Below are 22522 nucleotides of genomic sequence, written 5' to 3'. Positions count from 1 at the left end.
ATAGTTCCAAATCGGTTGGATTTGAGAAGGTTTTGATGATCGTTACAAATCCTAATAAAAGTTTTATAGGATTTGTGACTGGTTTTGGAACCTTTTACAGCCAGCTGACTTCAAAATGTTGTTTGGGCTCTATTTCCCACGTTTCTTGGTTGATTTTGATTAGTAATTTATTAATGTCATAGTCGCTTTTTCGAATTTCTACAATGTTATACTTTATTATATTTTATTTAAATAAAGCAATTAAAATCAACCAAAAAATTAATAGTGGGAAGGAGATTTGCAGCACTTAATTGTGCTGATAGATTCGAAGCTAACGTGCGAACACTTGACGTGACAGTTTGGACTGGACAAAAAACTGACTGCTTTTTATTAACTGAACAACGTTACTTTTGTATGACTAGGTTGACATTTCTAGGCCACGCATGAGAAAATGACATGGTTTATCTTGATAGGACCGATAGGACAGAACGAATTTGAATATTTTTCATAGTATTTGTAGGGGGATGAATACATAATAGTTGACAAGCAATTTTTGTTTATCTCTTAGATGATGTTATGACACCAACAGAAAAAGTGTTAGAAGTTCAGTTACATGTTTCTGTGGGTTTTGGACCGATGACATTTTGAGGACACAAGAGATGAACACAGAGAAGTAAATATGAAAAAAAAAAACAATTTGACACAGAATCGACTGTATTTTAACATGCGGGTTCGACTGATTCGATGAATCTGTCTAGAAGTAACTAGAAGACAATTGACGCTAAGATTGGAAAAAAAGCTTGCAGTTGGGACTATACTACAATAATAGCCGATAGGAAACAATGCGCTAGACAGCATTAATATTCATTTTTTAATATGTAGTATGTGCATGACGGAACAAGCAGGACACAGCTCCAGACGTCTCTTTTTAATAACGATATTCAGCATATTTCCAATAAAACTACACTTCAATAAAGCAAAGACTAAAGCTGCTATGATAGAACAGATCAGAATGACTTAATTGACTTATTGACTACATTTTGGAGATCTACTTCGAATAACTGACAAATTGACAAGAACCTAACTAAATACATGGACCATACTACAAAAAAAAAAACAATTTGCAAAAAGAAAAAAAGGGGAAACTTTTATTAAAACTATTTTTGTTCAACGCAGGCCAAAACAGTGTCGACTTGGGCCACGATATGCCTACGTACTTCTGTGTGTTGAAACAAAAATAGAGGCTCATAGAAGCAAACGTAGGGAAAGGGTGCGGTGTTAGAACATAAGCACAGCGTGCTACCGCCGTAATCACTATGAAAAAAAAAAAAAAAAAAAAACGTTAGCAACACATAGACACATAGCAGTTGTCAAAATAAGGCATAGTCTTTTAATACAGAGCCTCTAAGGTGTACTCATAATTAACGATACAGTGTTGGTTCCCCTATATCATGATCTATGAGATATAATCACTCTGAGCCAAGTTTAATAACATTACTAAAACAAAAACATTACTAAAACTCCATTGAACAGGCGCCATCTTAAATTTCTTAAAATACATTTCATGGCACCAAAAACTATATTTTGTCTGGCTTTTGTTTTTGAGCCCAATTTTCGACTCCATACATCTTCCCCCCTATTGCATGGTTTTAGAGCCTACAACTCCTTTAAATCGCCATCTTAGATGCATTATGGTGTGTATAAAGGTTGCCATTTTTTTAGATTTCTGATATCTTCTACATACAAAATATACCCATTGTTGGGGGCTGTCCATAAACCACGTGGTCATTTTTTTGGGACTTCTCAACCCCCCCCCCCCCCCCCGCGTGGTCATTAGTCCATACAAAATTTTTTATTCGTCCATACAAAATGGTCATTGGCCGAACCCCCCCCCCCTCCCCTCATGACCACGTGGTTTATGGACAGCCCCTTGCTGCGGTGTCGCATGATAGTTTTATATATGGCCAGTACCGCCGGTGCTGGTCCGGATCACTGAAATGGCCATAACTCCGGAACGCCTTGGCCGACCTGAGCAAACGATGGGGTAAAATTCCGGTGCGATTAGTGTTTAAATCCGAAAAATCGGCCATTGGGAAGAGCCTTAAAGTTAAGTGAACTTTTTTTGAGCACAGACATAAATACATACACCCATACAGACATGTTCATAGCCATCGCCAGAAGAGAAACGGGCTGACAAAGCCATTACTTTTCCTTCCAACTTTCACAGCACAGAGTCAATCTATCACATAACGCCTACGAGTTATGCAATCGCGCGAACTTGCCGCGCATCGTCTTCAGAGTAATGAACATGCTAATCTCTTTCACCTTACGTCTGGCATCCACGCACCAATGTGTGAACCATCTGCCAACCATATCCCACCAACACTCCGACATACGCTTGGGTTTGTGCAGACACAGAGGTATATTCTGTCTGATGTGAATATTTACAAACGATTGCAATCATCACTTCCTTCCCCATCAGCATACTGACCAGCAACCTGACCTGGCAGGCGTTATTGCTGCCTAAAAGAATAGAAGATCACCAATACTCACACACTGAAGATGTCTGCTTGGTCCCCGGCAAATATCACATTAGTTCCTTGTGTGAGTGCAGCTGGTCTAGCGATACTGAAGTAGCATCCAAGGGGGGTTAATCAAGCTTAAGCTCAGCTTTTTTAGACGCCCTGATTCTTCTAGCGTAGTGGCTACTCTGTACACATGACCATAAATGGCATGATTCTGGGATATATTGAATTTATTTATCGATAACTGAATATTAGATATAACGGTCAAATACACTATTTTGAACTTGTATATGCATTTGTTTTCAACGAATAAAACTATTTTATTATAGTATCATAACAATTATAACAATTATAATATTATAATATTGTGAACATTTTTCACTGTGCAATCAAATCTTAGCTCATAAAATTCGTTTGATAGTGAAGTGACGTCAATAACATCGATGAAGTGACGTCAACAGCATTGCTTGCGTATGAACCAGAAGGAATGAATGGGATAAATTTAGTTTGCGGTGACTGTAAAAAGATAACACAATTATATGGTTGCGTTATTTTTTTGGTTACTAAATTTAGAAAGATCTTTAATCCGAATGATTTATTCATAGTTTTGTGGAAGTTTGACTCAGGAAATGTTAAGGTACACCGGGGCAAGTTGAAACGGGTGGGGCAAGATGAAACACGAACTTTTGAAATAGATTTCAATACAATTAGGAAATTTGTCCTTCGCTGAAAGATTGTTTGAATCAAAAACTATGTGTTATGGCGATCAAACTATTTATCATCATTAGAAACCCGCTGTTTCATCTTGCCCCACCCGTTTCAACTTGCCCCGGTGTACCTTATTTAAAAGTTAGATAAGTGATAGTATTTCAGCAGAAATATTGAAAAAATGAAGAATAGTGCTATCAATTGGTGAATCATGCATTATCTAGCACGCGTGATAGAATCAAAACATCCTTTCTAGTGACTAAATTCACGAGTAATGGTCAAAATTGTCATATGCGGTGGGCATATTAGGCCAAGGTAATACGCCTGTTCGCGGCAACGCCTACTGCGCTTTTTTAGATACGTATCCTTGTAAAAAATCAAGATTGGCCGAGTTATGGTGCAAAGCACTTAAAATTGGAGTTTCTGTCCAAGTTGTCCCACTTCCGACCCACATGACCGATTTTCATCCGCATTATGGAATGGTTGATTTCCGTTACAATCCAAAATGCAGTAAGGATTTCGATTATACTGCGTAACCAGTTATTCATAAAGAATGTGTACAGCAAACAGTAGTCAACGAAAAGGCACAAAAAGCGAAGTCAAAAGTAAAATGCAACACAACACATACAGCATGATAACCCAAGTAACAATTTCTATGCTTTCTGCTCTTAGACATTATTTATTGAGGTTTTGTCATGTATTTGATAAACCTGTTTAGGTTTAATGAAGCAGTTCTTATTGTCATGAAGCTTTAACGACACAAGCAACTTAAAAACAATTTGTAGATATCTATACGTCCATAGAATAAAACTTATCTGTTAGTCTTTCTGCCAAGCAAAAACTTTATTGTAAGAGAACTGTTAAGTGTGTATTAAAACTTGAACCTAAAACTTCCTTCAAAGCCGCATGCCTGTCATATCTTATCGGTCTTAAAACCTGATAGATTGCATAAAGTTGTGATAAAATAATGTTAAACCTTTTCGAAACAACCACTGGAAGCATTAAAACTGGTTTAGGAGTGTTACTGCAATGTGATCTTATTTTGATCAACAGATTTGACGCTAGCAAATGTAAAAGTAATTTAGCAGGCATAATTATTTTTCATTCGATTTGATGTCAAACTGATTAAAAAAAACCTCGGGCAGGCTTATTTTTTCTAGCTAGGCTTCCGATTGTAACCGAGATTTCCGAGGCAACTGATGAGTGGCGGCACTGGTGGGCACCATCGCAGTAGTACACGAAATTGTCTTTTATTTGTACACAGAAACAGCCGGTGTAATATTAATTATCATTAAATAACTTACCATACACACGAGCAGACAAAAACGCCTCGAATAATCACAAAACACTACTAATAATATGACGAATATACAAATTTTGCAGTTTGTTTACATTTTTATGGCTCCCGTTCAAGCGGTGAGTTCTTAAGAGCATTCAACCTGAACCCACTTCTTCTTAAAACCTAACAGTGTTTGAGTAGCGCTTATAAATATGCGTTAAGAATAAATAGGTGTATGCAAGTCTTTGTTCCGTGTTCATGAAGAATAGCAGCTCTAGAACATGCTACTTATACGCTATCTAATCTTAAGCAGTCTCAAATAAATCCAGGAGGATTTAACTTGACGGTATCCATACTTTTCTCACGATTTTCTACTCCTGCTTGCAAATTGTGTACGCCATGTTGATGTTTGGGTGGATTTGGGATGTATAATTTTGCAAGCGGAACTAAAATTGTTATTTTAAGTATAACAAAAACTGCAAATTGGCATGGCGCTTCATCTCATTTAGCAGCAATTTATTACATTATACCGGTAAACTTTTTATGGCATGAGTTTCTATGTCATGGAAACAGTTTTTCTCTATATAAATTTGCAACGGCATATAATTGACACGGCTGACCGACATAAATTTGTTTTTTATCATTATTTTTTTGAAATTCATTCAAATATATTTGATGATTTTAGTTTCTGATTGATTTTAATTATTGGTTTTAATCGTCCATTCAAGATATTTTTCGAACTCTGTTACGGCTTGTTGATCTTCTTGTAACCCACACAACAGATCTTAACAAAGCTGTATAGTAGACTACAAGAATGTGCCACAAAATCAAGTAGCTTGAAAAACGTCTTAAGGAATGGTTCTAACAACCTCCTGTAGGGTGGGCCCTTTTGTGCTTTATAGGGTTTTATCACGGGTTTATTAGAGCTGTTAGGATTACTAAGGTTTAAAATGAGTTTTATCAGTTTGATTGTAACAACAACTTCTGAACTATAAGAAAACTAAAAATGTTACTTGGGAAGTTTAGCAGGCATCAAAATTTTCCCTCAATTACGCGAGTAACGATCGATCATATCGCGATATTGTCCCGATAAAGCAGCCTGTGATATTTTCCTTGCATTCCTAGACAATTGAAAAGCTCTCCGTTTCTTGTGCGTGATAAAAAATACTCTCTCTCTAACAAAAACTTGCAAACGAAAATGCTTGCTCAGTATGCACCAATCCACATTTTCACCCGGTTGACGTCTGAGCGGTGCCGTGTTATCTACATAGATGGCCAAGGAAACAAGTACATTTTATGTAAACACGGTACCACTAAACGTAAAATTATTGATCTCGTGCATCGGTAGAGACGTTTAGTTACTCTCAAACGAAGTGAAACATCGGATGCTTTTGTTATTTATTCGTGAGGTATGGATAGAGAAAATGGGAATTTTCGTGAGTGCTGGAGTCGAGTGAGAGAATTTTATTTTTCATGACATGCAGTGATTATTCATTATCGCGGAGGTGGATAAATCCGTGGATTTTGATCACGTGAGTGAGAAATATGATGCCTGAAGTTTAGTCAATTCAATGTACTATATCAAAATGCGCATACTTTTCGATTGACGCCCTTCTCGAGCTTTTGCACAAGTCATCCGTCACTAATTTTGTTCGTGTTGGCGTGTTGAAATGTCACTCATGTATCTTTATAGCCAGCTTTTTCTGTTTTCTTGCTGACTTTCCTAAATGAACACGAGATAAAGCAAAATGAAAGAAGGAACGAATGGCTTTCCTTCTCTTTCTCGTGTTTGTTTAGGAGAGCGATCAAGAAAAAAAATGCCGGCCGCCTATGGAGCTAAATAAGTTTCGATTAGACGGAGTGTAATGAATTTCGGATCATCGAATGCGCCGAATCAAAATTTTGTGAATTTGACACTTTTTCGGGCAGTTTTCAATAGTTGGGAGATGCCAAGTCATGTCAGAACAGTACCGAACCGTTATGTGTCCGCATAAAAGGCAACATTATTGTTGGACGTGGGTGCGTTTTTAGTGATTAGAATATCGCTTATAACACATAATAAAATATGCCATTTTATAATATTATGACTACGAGTCATGATATTACCACGAACCACGAACCATGATCAGAGAACAGACGTCTATTTTCGCTTTTTACCAGGTGTAAAACTTTGTAACGGTCATATCAGAGTATGTAGTTATGCTCCCATTGCGTGGCGCTAGCGTCCCATCACTTAAATCGTTGTGTTGTCATTTTTGTTTCCAGTGCTCGCCGTTTTTGGTCGTTTGGCGCTCGTATCGCTTTGTGGAATAGTGTATTTTAACTATGAACAATGCTATCGTGTGGTCAAATCGACTTTATATGTGGGGCAGTCCTCGCTGGTGGCGTTGAGGCACACTTAAATCCTTTACACACGATTTCGACGTATTTTTGTTCGAGCTTAAACGTTCGTTCTCTGTGATATTACGACGATAACGACAACTATCATAAATATTTCTTATTTTTTTTTTCATAAAAAAAGTCATGGTAGCCGAAGACGTTTAACTAACCACCCCCATTTAAAGCACTGGTACTGGCCTAATCTAGGCACACAATTCCCTCTTTTTATGACCCGTTTTAAAATTATACACAAATTATACACTAGATCTTATGGTCTAAACTTCAGACTAGCGACTTAGTACATTCTAAAAATATCTTCAAGCTTCGTTGGTCATTCGTTTATCTAATAACGCTGAAAATAAAATTGAAAACTGATTGACCGCCCGTAGACGCTACTCCAGTATCGCCAGACCAGCTACACTCACACAAGGTATATGGTGCTTTATCATTAGGCGACAATGACGCCTGCTACGTCAGATTGCAGGTCAATGTAGGGATGAAGAGGGAAGGGATGATCCCATAGCTTGTTGCCAACAAACCGAGGAGTTCACCGCATTTGCACAAGTTCATGCGAATGCTTTTGGGATATGATTATTTTTGGCATAGGGGTTCACGCATTGATGCGTGGATGTCAGGCGTAAAGTGATTGATTGAGGGAAGATTACTGTGAAGCGCCACAGTTCGCTTGGTTGCATAACTTGTAGCGTTACATGATAGTTTTACACTGTGCTGTGAAAGTTGTAAGGAAGAAGATAGCTTTTTTCGTTCAATCCGTTTCTTGTTCTAGCCATGGGTGTGTTCATACATTTTTTACGTGAGATGTTTCTGCAGAAAAGATAGTAGAGAAAGTAGACAGAAAGGTACAAAGTGTGAGGAAAGGGACGAGTCAGGGTTTGAACCCAGGACCTTCTGCATATTAAGCGATAGTCACTAGACCACTAAACAACTCAACGTCATTCGTTTACCTAATAGAGCTTTGGAAAAAGTATGTCCCAAAGTATTTTAAATGGATTATCAGCACTTATACACTGAGGGCGTCAAGCTATCCCAAGCAGATATATATTTGTTTTTTTTTTGTGTAGTTCCAAATAGTCATTTTCATGAAGTTCTCGTGAACCCATAACGGTCATAAGTCAATTCTGAGATGACATTATTATTTCGAAACCCATTAAAGAACTATGATTAATCGCGTGATTGGCACCGAGAACGAACTACATCGTTGTCAGATACCGACGCAGTCCACGGAATTACTCATGCGTGAATGATTCTCGTCAAACAAACCAACAGTTAGCAGTTGTAGAGGTTTGTCATTTTTTTTCTCTGATGATGAATAGTAGAACACTATTCACCGGTGTATAGTAGACTCTATGCAGAAGTTTCATGCATGATTTGCTCTTGCTATATTATAGTGCCTCTTTGCTACATTGTTCTATCCATCCACCTCACAAGAGAGTCACCAATCCGTGGCATTCAGCTGACTACGTTTGTAGGTAAATGCTTGATGGGGATCGGTTTTCAATTGGCTTAGTAGCCGCCTCACTACCGGCGATGGAACCAACAAACACGGGAGCCACATGCCATCACATCGTCAAATGGGTTCGATTAAATGTAATTTGACGATGGAATGTGAAGGGGGGTTTGAAGAGAAGGTGTGCGTATCTCTAGTAAGCGATGATTTGGTTGAGTGAAGTTGTGGATTATAAATACTGATCGGAGGAATTCAATTGGTGCGAATCATTGGACAATTTTAGTCCGGGTAATATATTCCATGGAATGTTGTTTGTCCTGGAGAACTTCAATTACATGGTTACAATGTGTACAGCGATTTCCTCATATTGGTAATTTTTGCTGATGGCATTTTCAATACGCTACATTGTTCATTTGATAGCGTTCATTGGCCACTATTCAGCTAATGCATACTAACACGCCGTCATCTCATAACATGGCATTACGAAACTTGCAAAAATTGTTGAGAGAATATAGAAGAAAATATTTAAAAGTTTCAGCGATTTTTATAAATAATACTATGGAACGAACTCACTAATTAACCTTTCTCTCTACGTCCGCCGAAGTACATAAATCTTAATCGGAGAAATTAACACACCTCACATACGAATGCTGTTTGAGGTTGAGGAGTATGGAAGCCAACGGGTCACGATGACAGACGGTGAAAGATGTCACTCTGATCCTCTCGATTTTGTTCTACGGTGGACGCGATGGGTTGATAATAATTGGTGAGCTCTTTCCATATTATTCGAAAGGGTACTCCTTACTTTTTCAAATTTTCCACTGGACCATTATTGGGTGTAAGGTTAGGTGTAGTTAACGTTGTATAGCATTAGTTATGTTCGATCCGTGCAGCCTCTGCCTGAAGACGGTCTATGTTGTGTAAATCGTCTTTTTTAGAAATAAGTTCTGAATGAAACGCCGAATCTTTCGGTGGTGCTTTAATGTGACAATACGTGAACAGTAAAAATATGTAGATCGAAAAGTTCTAGATTTTAAGTGTAAAGTGAGGCGGAACAATTCTCGGTGGACTGTTCTAGAAACAAATCACTAGTTAGAACATAATTTTAATTACATTTTTCTTCCTCTCTGACATTTGTCGGCATCCAACACAGTGCTCTTGCTTCACACTTTCACAATTCATGAACATTTATGGTGCGTGTTTTTGGCGTGTGCTCATGCACACGAACCAGCATAGAGAAACGACGATTCTTAATGATAATAAAAAATCTAATTTGTTCATTATAAGCAACAGGGAAGCAAGCGATAGGTGGTATTGTACCACTACCCGACTAGATGGGAAAAACACAATTATTACAGGTTGTGTTGTTTTGCTATAATCATTTGTATAACAACCGTTGTTATAAAACATGTACCGTTAGTAGATAAGGAACAAAAATTCTAACCAAACTCGTTCCAAATTAAACAAAAATATAACAAGTTGAGGTATAATCACAACAAGATTATATCAAATTTTGTTAGACTAAACTTGAGAAATCTTAACAAAATTATAACAAGTTCTGTTATATATTTCAGAACAAATTTTGTTATAAATCTCTTGGTTCGAGGGGCCAAAATAACAAAAAATATCAATCTTTTTCGCAACAACACAACAAATACTATAATTTTTAAAATAATTCTGTTACAAAAAATATAACAAAGATTGCAATAAACGTGTTACAAAATTATGTTAGAGGCAATTATATTATAATGCATAATATAACAAATGTTGTTGCGTATGAAAACGCATCTAAAATTTGAACTTTGATAAGACTAAATATATTTAACTTAAGCACCCCTAGTGTAAAGAATTGCTCTGAAGAGCGAAGAGTAATAAAATCACAATCAGAAGTGAAGATGAGTAGCTACAGCGAAGAGGTGGTAGAAGGAGCTAAAGCACCGAAATTGTAAGATTATTTGTTCATATTATAAACTGTTTTATTAATAAAAATATTATTTTAGCTTTATACCTGATCGCAGGAGAATTAACATGTTTCCTTTCTGCTGAAAGAGTCGGATCTCGTCACCACCTCCCGCAACCGCAACAAAATGTTGTTATACATCTTTTAGAATAATTGAAACATGTTTTGTTATAATTTAGTTACTAAAATTATAACAAATTTTAACATAATTTTGTTACGGATATTCACATGGAAAAATCCTTATAACAGAATTATAACAACTATTGTTATTTCCAACAACAGTTGTCATAACTTTGTTATGATCTTGTTATGTGCTTCTGGTCGGGTACCGAACCGACTTGTTCATCCAAAACAAGCCGAAGGAATGTTTTTCATCCCAATCCGCTTCTGGTATTTTGTGTATATCCGTCATGCTATCTCGACCGTAGGCTATTCTGTAAACATTGAAAGCTCATTATCGCGATCTCCCTCCTAGCTGTCTGTGATGCGCAGTAGTGCACTGCGGTGCAACAATTTTTATTGGGTTACTTCCCCACATTAGAACTGACCGCTGGAAGCATCGCTGGAACATACCGGGTGGTAGTTCGCTGCTTTGAGGTAAACTGAACTCAATGTAATGATAAATATTTATACCTGTGTCGATTACATGGAATTAACCAGCCAAACCGTACCAACTACATTGCATTCTTCGGTTGCTAACTAAACGTAAACAAGTTGGCTAACCGCGTCCGCCTTCTTTAGCCTCCTGCCTCAGCCCTCGCCACGTTCCTGTAGATATCAGTCAGTTCACTGATTAGGAGAACATTTACTTTTTATTTTTTTCCATCATCCTCAGCAATGATGGATTGCACCGTGTTTTTCTGTACTGAACCAGTACTAGGATAGTTGCTCATAGGAATCCAAAGGAGCGAAAACGAAACCGGGCCGCAACTCGAGTGAGTGGAGCCGGTTTCGTAACGAAAAAGAAAGATACCTAGGTATTCGTTTGACGAGAAACCAGAATTTCATCTCTGTGGTCTCGTCGTCCGTCACTCGGAGAAACTGATACGCCACCGGCGTACTAACTGGCAGACAGATACCGGACTAGTTTTATTGCTGGTGCCATTTGTTGTAGTTTCTTGGCGGGGAGCAATTCAAAATGATACAGAGGACTAATATTTAGTTTAATATTTAGTCGAACGATTATACAACCGAATTTAATTAATAAAGTTTATGTATCTTCCAACGCAGTACAGTAATATTTATAGACGCTTACATGCGATTTCTTGTGTTGGCAAAGTAACTTATCAGGACAAATCGTTTTCAATTGTCAATTTATTTGTATGTGACCCAACTAACCGTCCCTACTAATAAATTCTTTATCCTGTAACCACTGTGGAGATGCAGAGATAAACACTATCTTCAAATAGAGGTTAATTTGCAACAGCCTTTCCAAGGACGTGGCCGACGCCGTACTAGATCTATGCGCCGCCGCGCCACGCCAACACTGACTGAGCTATCGGTGGCGTGCAACACGCCGCTGTTTGTCACGCTATGTCTACATAAATTTGAGATAAAACAATCTCACGATCACTATCGTAAGAAATCTACGGCAATAATTGATTTCTCATCATCGATTTTCTCATCCATAATTGTAATACGATCATTAACGAAAAAGAAATTCGATTTATCGATTCATATTCAGTTACTTTTGCAGTTATAAACTCTAGCCAAAATCATTCTCTAGCAGATTACCATTATCCGGATCGTATTTTTGGAAATAATAATATTAACCTTCTTCGTGCATTAGCTAAAGCTCACGCCGCTGACGTAGTACACGCTCAGCGTGCCTGTCTGAATCATAATGTTCCAATGCACGACTAGGGTAAAGATAATATCAATAAAATAAACAGTCACTACAGTTATGAATAGCCCTCATGTTAATGAATTTGAAAACAGTACGTTCTAATAATTTGAAGTCTGACCAGTTGAACTTTGGTCTGTCTATTTTTTTTTTCTTTCTACTGTTCTAGGCAAACTCTGCAGAAGGCTCTTATCAAGAACTTCTTAAGAAATTTAAAAGGAACTTCAGTGTGTCCATTCAAATACGAAGCTTTTGGGGTAAAAAATAACCCCAAAGCACAAGGAGGGTTAAGGTGAATATATAACAAAGCCACACCTCGAATTTTCAAGAGCACAAATCTGAGGAATCAAAAGACGGATTGTGCTGAAAAGTTGGTCGATTGGTGACCTGCTGGTGATGTCCAATCGATCAAATTTTCAGCGCAAACCAACCCTCGGTTCTTCAAATTTGTGCTTTTGAAAATTCGAAGTGTGGCTTCGTTATATATTCACCTTAAGCAGATCCTTCAGGGATAACAGCAGGAGTTCCATCGAGGATTCTTACAGGGTTTCCTTCTAGCATCACTGCTGAATTTCATTCGGGGATTTCTCTTGGAAATCCTTCGGGATGCTCCATCAAAATTTTCCAAAGTTGTAGTTCTTTCAAGGATTGCTCCACAAGTACCTTCTGTGATCTTCCCAGAAGTTCGTTCAAGGATCTCTCTAATAGCTACAGGAGGATTCAGGGATGCCTTCAGGTGTTCATTAGGAATTCCTACAGAAATTCCCTGAGCTATTTGAAGGGGAATTTGCTCAGGTATCCATATAGAAGAATTCCTTAAGAAGTTCCTTCAGGAATTCCTACAGGTGGTCTTAAGAAATTAGTGTAAGAGAGGGAAACTTTCTGAAGTTCCTTTAGAAATTCCTACAGGCAGGAGTTCTTAGAGAAATTAGTCCAGGAGTTCCTTCAGAGATTCCTTCAGGAGTTTCAGGAATTCTTACAGATGTTTCTTCAGAGATTACTCTTGATTTTCAGGGATTCCTACAGAAGTTGCTTTAGATATCTCTCCAAGAATTCCTTCAGAGAATCTTACAGGAGGATCCAAGGATACCTCCAGGAGAATTCAGGGATTCCCCCAGAAGTTTATTCAGAGATTCCTATATAACAGTACAGTACACAGTTATAAGATTCCTTCAGGATATCTTTAAGAGATTCTTCGATAAGTTCCTTTAGGAATATTTCCAGGAGTTATTCCAGGGATCGCTCCTGAGGTTCTTTCAGAGATTTTTCCAGGAGGACTCACGGATGGCCCCAGGAGTTTCATCGGAGATTTTTCAGAAGCTCAATCAGGGAATCTTGTAGGAGTTCCTGCAATAAATTCCTTAGATTTGTAATCAAGCTTATCTCCAGGATATTCTTGAAGGATCTTTTATTGAGTTTCTACAAGCATACCTACAGGCTTTCCTGGAATTCCTCCAATAATTCTTTCGGGAAAAGATTCCCTTTTGGGAGATTCCACTGAAAATCCTTCGAGGATTTAACCTGGAAATCCTTCGGAAATTCTTACCGGATTTTTTTCTGGAATTCCACCTGGAATTCCTGTAGGGATTTCTCCTGTAATTTCTTCGGGGATTCCTTCTGGCTTCTTTCAGGGGTTCCCTGGACTTTGTTCGAGGATTCCTCCTGAAATACTTTTAGTGATTCCTCCTGATATTCCATTGCGGTTTCCTTCTAGAATTCCTATGGTAATTCCTCCTAGAATTCTTTTGGAGATTCCTTCTGGAATTACTTCGGAGATTCTTCATGAAACTTTCCGGAGATCCCTCCTAGGATTCCATCAAGGATTCCTCCAGGAGTTCTTCCAGGGATTCCTACTAGAATTCCTCCGGGGATTCCTGGACTTCTGCCATGGATTCCTCTTGAAATTCTTTCGAGGATTTCTCCTGATATTCTGTCGTGGATTTCTCCTGAAATTCCTTCGGGGTTTCCTCCTGGAATTTCTTTGATGATTTCTCTCGGAATTCCTTCGCAGATTCCTCCCGGATTTCATTCAGTGATTCCTCATGGAATTTCTTCGGAGGTTTCTTCTGTAATTCTTTCGGTGATTTCTCTTGGAATTACTTCGGATATTCCTCACGGAATTCCTTCGGGGATTTCTCACGGAATTCCTTCGGGGATTCCTCCTGGAGTTTCTTCGGGGATTGCTCCTGGAATTCCTATGAAGCTTTCTCTTGGAAATCTTTCGGAGATTTCTCCCTGAATTCTTTCAGAGATTTCCCCTGGGATACCTGCAGGGATGTCTCCTGCAATTTTTGTCCTCTACTGGTATTCCTTCAGGGATTCCTCCTTGAATTCTTTCGGGGATTCCTCCTGGACTTTCTACAAAAATTCCTCCTGGAATTTCAACGGAGTTTCCTCTTGGAATTCCTTTGATGATTCTTCTTCGAATTTCTTCAGAGATTCCTCCGGGATTCCTTCATAGAATTCATTCTAGAATTCCTTGTGGAATCGCTCCGGAAATTTGTTCTGGAATTCCTTGAGGTTTCCTTCTGGAATTCATCCGTTGATTCCTCCTAGTATTCCTTCGGATATTTCTCTTGGAATTTCTTCGGTGTTTCCCTCAGGAATTTCTCCTGAAACTCCTTCTGAGATTCCTTCTGGATAGTTTCCGTGGATTCCTCCTAAAAATCCTTTGGGAACTCTTTCTCGAATTCCCTTGGAAATTCCCACTGGAATTCTTTTCGGGATTGCCGCCGAAATTTGTTTGGGATTCGTGCTGTTTTTTTTTTCGGGATACCCTCTTGGAATTCCTGCGGGGATTCCTCCAAAAAATATTTCAGGGATTCCATATGAGATTCCGAAGGAGTCCTCCTTGGGATTCCATCTAAAATGGGATTCCATCTAAATGCTCCTGAAATTCCCCCGGGGATTCCTCTTTAAAATCATCCAAGGTTCCTCATGGAATTCCCTCTTGGATTTCTTCTGAAATCCCTTCAAGGACTACTCCTGGATATTTTTCGATGGTTCCTCCTAGCAATACTTTGGGGATTCTTTCTTCAATTTCTTTGAGAATTCAGTATGGAATTTCTTTGGGGAGTCCTCCTGAAATTCCTTCATGGATTCATCCTGAAATTCTTTTGGGGATTCTTCTTGATATTCCGTCGTGGAATCCTCCTGAAATATCTTCGGGGTTTCCTTCTGGAATTTTTTTGGTGATTTCTCTTCTAATTCCTTTGGGATTCCTCCTGAAATTCCTTCAGAAATTCCTCATGGAATTCCTCCAGGATTCCTCCTGGAATTCCTTCGGAACTTCCTTCTTGAATTTCTTCGGTGATTTCTCTTAGAATTCCTCCTGGAATTCGTTAGGGGATTCCTTTTGGAATTCCTTCAGGGATTTCTCTTGGAATTCCTTCATTGATTCCTTTTGGAATTTCTTTGGAGATTCCTCCTGGACTTCCTATGGGGATTCCTCTTGGATTTCCTTCGGTGTTTCCTCTTGGATTTCCTTCGGTGTTTCCTCTTGGATTTCCTTCGGTGTTTCCTCTTGGATTTCCTTCGGTGTTTCCTCTTAAAAAAACATTCGAGGATTCCGCTTGGAATTCCTTCGGAGAATCTTTCCGGAACTTCTTCGGTGGTTCCCCCTAGGATTCTTGCAGAGAATTCTTTGTAATTTCATCGGGATTTCTCTTAGAATTTCTTGGGGAATTCCTCCTGAATTTCCTCCGGAGATTCCTTCTGGAATTCCTTTGGAGATTCCTCCTAGAATAATTTCGGGGATTCGTTTTGGGATTCCTTCGGGGATTCCTCTTTCGGGGATTTCTCCTGGAATTACTTCGGGGATTCCTCTTGTAGTTCCTTCAGGGATCACTACTGGATATTTTGCGATGGTTCCTCCTAGCAATACTTTGGGGATGCCTTCTTCAATTCCTTTGAAAATTCATTCTGGAATTTCTTTGGGGAGGCCTCCTGGAATTCCTTCATGGATTCATCCTCAAATTCTTTTGGGGATTCCTCTTGGTATTCCGTCGTGGAATCCTTCTTAAATGTCGTCGAGATTTGCTCCTGGAATTCCTCTGGTGATTCGTCTTCTAATTCCTTTGGGATTGCTCTTGAAATTCGTTCAGAAATTCCTCATGGAATTCCTCCAGGATTCCTTCTGGATTTTTTTTCGGGATTTCCTTCTTGAACATCTTCGGTGATTTTTCCTAGAATTTTTCCTGGAATTCGTTAGGGGATTCCTTCCGGAATTTCTTTGGGCATTCCTCCTGGACTTCCTATGGGGATTCGTCTGGGATTTCCTTTGGGGTTTCCTCTTTAAAAAAACATTAGAGGATTCCGCTTGGAATTCCTTCGGAGAATCCTCCCGGAACTCCTTCGGTGGTTCCCCCTAGGATTCCTGCAGGGATTTCTTTGTAATTTCTTCAGAGATTTCTCCTAGAATTCCTTTGGGGATTCCTCCTGAATTTCCTCCGGAGATTCCTCCTAGAATGATTTCGGGGATTTGTTTTAGGATTCCTTCGGGGATTTCTCCTGGAATTCCTTCGGGGATTCACCTAGAATTCCTCCGAGGATTCCACCTGAAATTCCTTCGGAGAATTTTCGTACACTTCCTTCGAGAATTCCTCCTAAAACTCCTTCGGGGTTTCTTCCTGATATTCCGTCGAGGATTCCTGCTGGAATGCCTTCGGGGATTCTTCCGGCAATTCCTTCTAGAATTCCCTTAGAGATTTCTCCTGAAATTTTTCAAAAATTTTTCCTGGATATCTTTCATTGCTTCCTCCTATAAATACTTTGGAGATTCTTTTTTGAATTTCCTTGGAAATTCTCACTGGAATTCCTTTGGGGATTCCTGCTAGAATTTCCTTGGGATTCCTGCTTGAATTCGTTTAGAAAATCCTCCTGGAATTCCTTCAGGGATTCTTCCTGGCTTTCTATCTAAAACTCCTCGAAAATTCCACTCAGGGATTTCTTCAGAAGTTTCTGCAGAGATCTCTCTAAGAGAAATTCTTGAACCATGAGAGATTACTCTTTCAGGGTTTGAACAGCAGTTCCTACGGAGATTAGTCTGGAAGTTTCTTCATGGATGCCTCCTGAAATTCAAAACTTAATACTTTCAAACAAGTTGTGCAATTCCAAAAGTGTGTATATATGTATATTATCTAACTGTCAACGATTTACTCCTTGGAAATTTTCTGGGAAATACGACCAATATTCTGGTGATCTCTCGGTGCGTTTCGGTGAAGGACGACTAGGATTAGCATCTAAAATAACAAAACCAAACGAAAATGATTTGCCAGCCAAGTTATTAAAAAAAAGAAAATCGATCATTGTAGATACTCTCGTAAGCGCGAGATATATATTTCTGATGTCAAAGCGAGAGAGGGAATATGTTTGAATTGTCGTGAGCTTCGTTTTTTGGTATTTTTTGTTGTCATTGGTCTTTTGGGCTATGTATGGGTCTCTTCAACTCCAAAGGGTTAACAGGCATCTGCAGAGTATAACTGCTGCTCGTTTTCTATTATTTTAAAACACCAACAGTGCTCGCCACGTTAGAATACTGGTTCATTTGGACGAAGGGGAGCGATTGATGATGCATTCGCTCGCCAAATGCATATCTATCATCTAGTCTTCTGACGAAGAGTGAAATGTACTTTCAATTATGCAACTTCGATTATGGTGTTTTGGTACTCGAATGGAAGTACTTTACCGTAATTATAAACGCCATCTTGATAGGAAGATTTGTAGATTTGTGTCCGAGCCGAGACGCGCCAGGTGTCGATGACGGCGACGGAGAACGGAGACGGTGGGAAACTAATTCCACGCTTGAGAGAAGATCAATCTATACGACCGCGCCACGATCAGCACGTCGCAGCCGTCGCCATCGCCGCCGTGATGATCTTGATTATGATGGCGATGATGATCGAGTGAATAAATATGAGCAAACCGAGCGGAACGCCAGTCGCAATGCCGCCTCTATACTGATGTTTATTTGTTTGCTTATTTCTACTCTGTCGAACAGGTGATATTTAGAGTCATTGTTTCCCATCGGCCATATCTTAGAGTTTTAGATCCTCCCCTCATAAACTGTATAAATCCAAACACCTCGACTAATTCCTCATTCTTCGCGGATCTTCTCTCCATCTTCCAGATTGCGATAACGGAACAATCGGCCAAAGTGCGAACAACATTTCTGCGTCGGCCGGAACGACCCCTCGGAACAGTGGAAGCAGCACCGCTAGCAGCAATTGTGCTACCAACTCGCAGCAGCAGCAGAATTCAATTGCCAACGCCAGTCCGGTGTCCACGCAAACCGCATCGACACCTGCTGTGACCGAGAACGGTGACGGCGGCAAAACCGTAACGCCCGGTGCCCCCGGGTCTTCCGGACACAAGGGCAGCATTCGCGGTAACAAGCTGGCACGGCGGGCGCGTTCGTTCAAGGACGACTTCCTGGAGAAGATCAGTCAGATACGGACGCCCACCAACACGATGACGAGGTGAGTTCGGCGGGTTTCGGAATCGAGTTTGATGTACTATTTTATCGATGGCGTACGACAAACGTAAGAATATTTACCCTTGGAAAACTTCAGCTTATTCAGTTCTACTGATAATTATGTCCCTGATCATCATTTAAGCATTTGTAGTGCTCTGGCTTTGAACAGGTTCATGGAATGAAGCTTCAATGTGATTGCCTACTTTCAGGCAATTTCGGACAATGATTAACCTGAAGACATGCAAACCGATACCTACAGGAGGGACATCAACATGTAGACGGTTTATATTGAATGCTGCATCTATCAGATCAATAAGGATTAGAAACTTCTTGAACTATTTTAAGACAGAGCACTACAAAAGTCCAAATGAAGAGCAGTATCCAGTGTTTTCTAGTAGAACATATAAAACGAAATATAATATTGTTCATACATCTCATTTGTTTACATATATGTATATTTATACTTGTAACTAATTGTTGGTTTGGGAAGTAGTCGTGGTTGATACGAGGTTTGGGTAGCAAATTTAAAGAAAATAATTTGTAAAAATCTTACATTATATTGAGTGATCAAATACTTTGATGAGACAAATTTGCTGCAGAGATATAAAGATAAAAGGGAGATCAACGAAAGATCGAAAATCACTAGAATCCCCTAGAGGAAAAAACCCTACAGTAATTCCTAGAAGAATCATTGGAGGAACTCTTATTTAAATATCTGACGACATCCCAGTTAGGATTCCAAATGAAATTCCTTGAGAAATTCATGGACGAACTCCTGAAAAAAGTTTTGGAGGAATCTGCAGCAGTTCCTGGTAGAATCCCACCAGAAATGGCCTGAAAAATTCTAGATTTCAGAGTAAGAATTTCTAGAAGAACCTCTGTAGGAATTCCTGAAGAAATCAGAAGAGCAATTTCTGAAGCAATATTCCAAGGGATATTCCTGTAAGAATACCTGGATAAATGGCTTGGGTAATTTCTTGGGAAATAACTGAAGGCATCAAAGAAATCTGAAAACGGATACCCGGAGCGATCCCTGGATGAATTTCTGATAGAATTTCTGGGGAAATCCCAGTAGAACTTCCTAAAGAAATCCTTAGTAGAATTCCTAAAAGAACACCCAGGGAAATCCGTAGATAAACTCTGAATATATTTCGGATATATCCTCGACATAATATGTCGAATAAAAAAGTGTTAAAATGTCACAGCGATGTACACTGTTAATGCAAAATAGTTTGATATTGCACTTATACTCGCACCCGCAGCAGCTCCTTTTGCAGCTGCTAATTCCGGAAGTTCTGAGTTGGTGCTATTCGACGTCCAAACCGCCTGGACACTACCCGGAATGAACTGAGGAAGGCAACAATCGTAGAAAGAACGAGCTTTTTATTCGCATCACCGCAATATTTGTTGAAATTATGTTTCATAACAAATTCGGAGATCAAAAAAAAAAACAAAAATACAGTTGCCTAATTTCAATGAGCATGGTTGTGTAGGGTAACCAGTTCGTCGAATTAAAAGTTCACCCCGGTTATTCGACAACAGTCGGTGTCGTATTAGCGGGGTAAAACGGTATAGTGTAAACTGTCTGTTTTGAGAAAAAATAGCTTGAAAAGTTTCCAATAATATACTACAGATCCGTTTTAACTTCAGTATAACACTGTATTTTTAAGATGTGCAGTGCATCTTTGGCAGTTGGGTGCTTTTGACAAAGTACCTTTTAAGGACAAGTTATTTGGAGTACAAAGCTCAAATTTTCTCTAGCACAAGTTCTCTAGGCTGGAAATGTAACTCAATGTTTACTTTGCGGAAGCAAGCATCAAGTTACATTTTCAGCCAGATACGTTTGACGGTTCTCTACACACTAAGATTCTAATTTTCCAGCTCAGTAAATTTTTCGCTGAGTTCTGCATTTTTTTTCATCTTTTTACTGAGTTCTCAACAGCAGATTTAACTCGGTACACTCGGTGATCAATATTTACCGTTCATCAGTAACGATATTTACCGTTCATCTGTAATTTTTGACAGTTCATTTGCAGAGCTCGTTAATTCATTTACAGAGTATTCAGCAAAAGGGATAACCGAGCGTACCGAGTTAAATCTGCTGTTGAGAACTCAGTAAAAAGATGGGGAAAATACCGAGCTGTTCTTAGTGTGTAGATTTGTGCTCGAGAAAATTGGAGATATATACTCCAAATACCTTGTACTTAATGTCATACAGGAAGCCGCATGAAGTCGTGATGTATTTCCAATGATTTCCAATTGGATTTACCAAATCCTCAAAAATCTCTCTCTTATCTCGATATCTCTTCTCGAATTTGCGTCTCAAGCAGCGATTAGGAAATTGAGTGTTTGTTGATGCCCTCGAGGGGGAGCCTTGTCACCACTTTTGTGGAATTTCGTAGTAGATACCCTATTGAGGCAATTCTATAATAACGGTTTTTTTTTACTTATGGTTCTGCCGACGTCTACCTAGCATTGTTAGTCAAACATCAAATTCTCGCTCCATTCGTTTTTTTTTTATTCCATTTAGGTCCCATATGAACTGTGCAAAATTTCAGCGCAATCGATGAAACTATAATTTAGCGCAAGCGGTTCAAAGTTCTCATAGGATTACTATGGGAAAAGTTACACTTTCAGATAAAAAATCCCAGAGGTCGCTCCTTGTCTCCTTAATTCAAATCGGTCAATGCTTCTTGTAGAAAAATCATTTATAAAACTTTCCTTCGAAGACTGCAAAACGATTGGATGCTTGTGAAAAAAGTTATTAATTTATTACCGATTAGTGATCCAACGAAGTGATTAGGCTTAGTTTCCATACTTTACAGGAAAAATATAGATACGGAGCTAAAATTATTTTTAGTGTGTCAATGATTGGAACCCTGTACCAGTTACATTTTTTAACTTCGGTTCCTTTTCGCACTATTTGCATGCATTTCTTATGGGAATAGCCATAACTGGTACACTATGGCGAAAAAGGGTGCATGGCAGCCGAAATTTTAAGGAAAACGATTTATTTCTATCATAATTTGAGCAAAATGTGGAGATTAAATGAGTGCAACCACCAGGGTACGAGGTCGCCATTTTTAAGAATCCAACATCTTGTATGTAAACATTTGTGTATCGACAAAGGAATCTTTTGTGAACGTGATCTGTTAGCATAGCATAGCATAGCATAGCATAGCATAGCATAGCATAGCCGACCGTACACATCCTGGGGTGGCTGTCGATAGAGAAGTTTAATGCGCCAGAAAAGTTGCCTGGGACTTGACAAACCTTTCATTTAACGAACTCTCGACACCTGGCCAGGTCCTTACGATCAGCGGGGATGGGGAGGAAATGTTGATTAGATATCTACTCAGAATATGTCCAAGAACTTGGCCCACTTCATAGATATCTGGAGTTGGAAATTGGATAGGGTTTAATGGGATGCTTTCCTTGGTGAAAAAGCGTACGAGAAATTGTCATGGTTTAATTATTTACCTGGTTATTACTGAAAAAGTAAAAATAAGCATTAATCAAGTCGCACAAATTTCGTAGGTAGTACAGCCATAGACCACAGTTGTGAGGATTGCCTCCTTCCCGTCGGATACCAAAACACAAAGATTGGAGACTTCTCTCTGACTTCTCAACAAGACTGACGCAATCCTCCAACAGTCTAGAGTTGTCCTGGCCTCGTTCTTGCGACTGCTGAGGAATATGAAAGGATTAGTTAGACACCTAAAGAAAGATGTAGAAAGTTATACGACCTCTCGGGCCTAGGTGTCAAGGGGATATGGGTGTTGTTCTAGGTGTTGTTAGTGGAAGGGTACTCCAAAGGATGCGGTTGGTCAACGTTCAGGTACACCATTATTAGACTGCTCCGAAATAGTTATCTGCCCAATACGTCTTGGTTTCCTCGTCATCTTAATG

General features: G+C 39.1%; 1 protein-coding gene across 8 annotated transcripts in view; it reads left to right on the top strand.

Annotated features, from left to right (window-relative positions):
- Positions 1-22522, top strand: part of LOC109428492 (guanine nucleotide-releasing factor 2) — a 337898-nt gene that overhangs the window by 235064 nt on the left and 80312 nt on the right. For all 8 annotated transcript variants that reach the window (XM_029855778.2, XM_062844356.1, XM_062844351.1 and 5 more), the window contains one exon: positions 18269-18617. In XM_029855778.2, coding sequence (XP_029711638.1) covers positions 18269-18617 — 349 coding nt within the window. The remainder of the gene's footprint in view (positions 1-18268; positions 18618-22522) is intronic.

Source organism: Aedes albopictus, chromosome 1 (genome assembly GCF_035046485.1).
Source record: "Aedes albopictus strain Foshan chromosome 1, AalbF5, whole genome shotgun sequence".
NCBI classification, from domain to species: Eukaryota; Metazoa; Arthropoda; class Insecta; order Diptera; family Culicidae; genus Aedes; species Aedes albopictus.
The sequence above is the reverse complement of the archived record's forward strand: the minus strand, read 5'-3'. Positions and strand labels throughout refer to the sequence as shown.